Raw genomic sequence first — 3,483 nt, 5'->3', positions numbered from 1 at the left:
GAGGAAATACAACAACTTTGCGCTGTGGATCACCGGATCGGCTTTCACCGTGGACGAAGCGGAGTCCAGCCCGGGGTCGTCACATGTGGATGCCGCAAGCCCTCCGGACACTCCTTCGTCGAATCCGCTGCCTCTGCTCACTCTAGCCCTCCGGCCGTTCCTGTTTTATATTTTTTATATTTAAAGCGAGTTTTTTGGGCAGTGTAGAGTAGGGCTTGTTGTTTGTTACGCGGCGCGTAAAAAGACACGTAAAAAGACAGTATAAGTCATTGTAATCCATAATTATGTCCCCACTGGATGCAACAAATGCCTCGTTTATAATGGGTTTTCATGTTTTTGAATCATCGCTCCGGCCGGACAGGGCATCATCACAATATGGTAAGGGGCGTAACATTTCCGTCACACACTTGAGGTATTCGGCCAATCATAATGCACTGGATAGCTGGCCAATCACAGCACACCTTGCTTTTCAGACCGATGAGCTTTGTAAAAATCGACGCATTTCAGAAAGGCGGGGCATAGAGGAGAAACAATAATGTACAGTATGTGGAAAATAATGTGTTTTTTTTACCTTAAACCGCATAAACACATTTCATTACACCAAATACACAAAATAATGTTCTTTTTAGCAACATCATATGACCACTTTAAAATTTCTGAGTTAAATGTAGTTTAATAGTAACAAGAGTTTGTATTTAAAAAAATCTTGTCAGGCATATTTAGAACCAGAATCATTAGATGACATTAAAAGACTCTATTTTAGGATCACAGTGTAGCCCTCAAAAACTAATTAATTGTCCTTTTAAATCTTTACCACTATCCTTCAAACCACTTGGTTTTACCCTTTTGTCAGCAAGAAGTTTTAATCATTTAAAATGTAATAAAATTTTGTATGATAATTTTTTTTTGTGTGTATATATACAGTATATATTTTAATAAGTACAGGTGAGAATATGTATGTTGTTTTATTTTACATAAATATATCTGTTACGCTGAATGACGATGGAACATTATTTCACCCATATTTTGACATTTTATTTTCACAAACGTTAATTGAAACATCAAAGTAGACACTTTATTTGCATTTAATATGCTCTCTATGTCTATAAAAATCACTTTTGTACATTTAATTTGATGCACACACCAAAATGGGACGTCTCGTCTTTGACCCATATATAAACCCATAGAAAAAATAACAAAAGATATATATATATATTAAACATGTATGTATTTGTGTCTATCATTTTTCTAATATCAGTGAATAAAAATTCGTAAAACCATTCTACATGCATAAATACATACCTATCTATCTATCTATCTTATCTATCTAGTGGCTTTAAAAAAATCACAAAATAATGTTTGCTGAGAAAAGAAGATAACAAGAAGTCGAAACTCTGTTATCTTTCTTTTTCTTCGTATGGCCTCATAAGTGCTTGTGGAAAGAGCGAAGCAATTGTGTTGTCATCATCTTTGTCAGTGTGATGTTCAGATGATGTCAGTCGTGATTGACCGTGTTTTTTCCAGGAGTGCTGTTGAGTGAGCAGCAAATTATAGATCTGGATTTCCATTGGGTCAGAAAAGATATCAGGATTGATTCCGAGCAGTGCTGGTGGATAAAGTGTCACGATAACATCATCTTCTGGAATCGTCTCTTGAGACGTTGATGTGATGTCAGTGGTGATTATTTTGCTAGAAGTGCTGTTGAGTTTGCAATTATTGTTTTTCTTACGGCAAAAAAAAAAAGTTGTAATCCGAGTCGGGTTTATTTGCCTCTGTGGCACACAGGGTAGAGTATTAACCCTTGTTGTGACGTTTTTCTGATATAGATGTTGTTTCTATTGCTTTTTCCCACAGTACTGGTATGAAGGGAATGAGATGGGAGACCTGCCTGTGGATTTCTCCATCGTATGGGACGGTGACTTTCCCATCGACAAGCCATCATCCATGCGAGGTAAGAGATCACACACTTCACCTTCAGCCCCCTAGTGGCATTTCTAAAGCTAAAGAGAAGAAATATTGAAGTTATCCTCTCTACATTCATTTTTTATCGACATTCCCGATGTCCTCTTGATGTGGGAAAGGTGTTTCCTTTGTGTAAAGTGGAACTTAATGCATCTTTTATTTTATTTGATCTGGATTTCACAGTCTGTTCAAACACACTTAGTCTGTCCGGTGTTCTCTCAGTCGCCGTGGTATATTTTATTGATAACAGGGCGCCTGCCTTAGCCTTAAATAACATCGCATTACTGCAGAGGATAGTGTGGAATCTGCGTCCGTCAGCTTTTAACCCATCCACAACGCTTGTCAGTTTGCATTTACTTCAGACACTTTGAGAAGAAAGAGTTGAAAGACCTCCAGGAGTCGATATATATATATCTCTTGAGGAGAACTTCATCAGGTGTGCTATTACAGAGTGTTTGTGTGCTTTGTGAAAGTCACAGCTCACTGTGAAACTGCAGACATACAATCTCTGTAGTAAATTATTGGTGTTGTGTGTTTATTAGTGTGTGATCATGTTTTCAGTGGCCTATCATTCTGAGCTCAGATGGGCAATTTAGTCTCGACATCCACCTTCCCACAGCTGCCTTCAAAGATACCTAATTTTGGCCAAAATCCAAGGCGCCGTCACATGTATTCTTTCAACACTAGAAAATCCCTTTGAACAAGCTTTGTGAAGATTTTTTTCAAGATAGCAGACAATGGTTAGGGAAGTATTAAAAATTGTAAAAAAAATATATATATATATGAGATTTTATTATATCATATAATTATTATTTTTAAATAAGGGGAAGGGGGAAATAATGGGGGAAGTCTTGGTCTAATGGTTAGAGAGTTGGACTCGTAACCCAAAGGTTGCGAGTTCGAGTCTCCGGTCCGGCAGGAATTGTAGGTGGGGGGAGTGAATAACCAGCGCTCTCTTCCACCTTCAGTACCACGACTGAGGTGCCCTTGAGCAAGGCACCGAACCCCCAACTGCTCCCCGGGCGCCGCAGCATAAATGGCTGCCCACTGCTCTGGGTGTGTGTTCACGGTGTGTGTGTTCACTGCTGTGTGTGTGCGCACTTAGGATGGGTTAAATGCAGAGCACTAATTCCTAGTATGGGTCACCATACTTGGCCACATGTCACATCACTAATATTTATAATGTAATATTAAATACAGAAATAAATATAGAATTAAATACAATGTTTATAAATGTTTATTTAATTGTATTGTAATTTAGTTTGTATATATAATGTAAAATTGTTTATGATATTATAGTATTAATAAACATTTAAGTATATTTTGGTTTTATATTTTAAATGCCCGTATGTGATATAATTTAATGCAATAAAATAGCTGATATATAGATATATAGCTGTGTATCTATCTATCTATCTATCTATCTATATATATATCATATCTATAATATTGTAGAAAATATATATTAATAATAGTAATGAATATATATATATATACATATACATCATATATACTCTTATT

At 36.6% G+C, this 3,483-nt stretch overlaps 1 protein-coding gene across 1 annotated transcript in view; it reads left to right on the top strand.

The window, feature by feature from the left end:
* The window catches only part of LOC107674285 (plexin A3-like), a 191,374-nt gene that overhangs the window by 152,527 nt on the left and 35,364 nt on the right, over nt 1-3,483 (top strand). The window contains exon 11 of the mRNA XM_016468228.1: nt 1,855-1,951. Within this exon, the coding sequence (XP_016323714.1) occupies nt 1,855-1,951 (97 nt within the window). The remainder of the gene's footprint in view (nt 1-1,854; nt 1,952-3,483) is intronic.

This window comes from Sinocyclocheilus anshuiensis, unplaced genomic scaffold (genome assembly GCF_001515605.1).
Source record: "Sinocyclocheilus anshuiensis isolate Anshui unplaced genomic scaffold, SAMN03320099.WGS_v1.1 scaffold188, whole genome shotgun sequence".
NCBI lineage: Eukaryota > Metazoa > Chordata > Actinopteri > Cypriniformes > Cyprinidae > Sinocyclocheilus > Sinocyclocheilus anshuiensis.
This window is presented reverse-complemented; position numbering and strand designations above follow the sequence as displayed.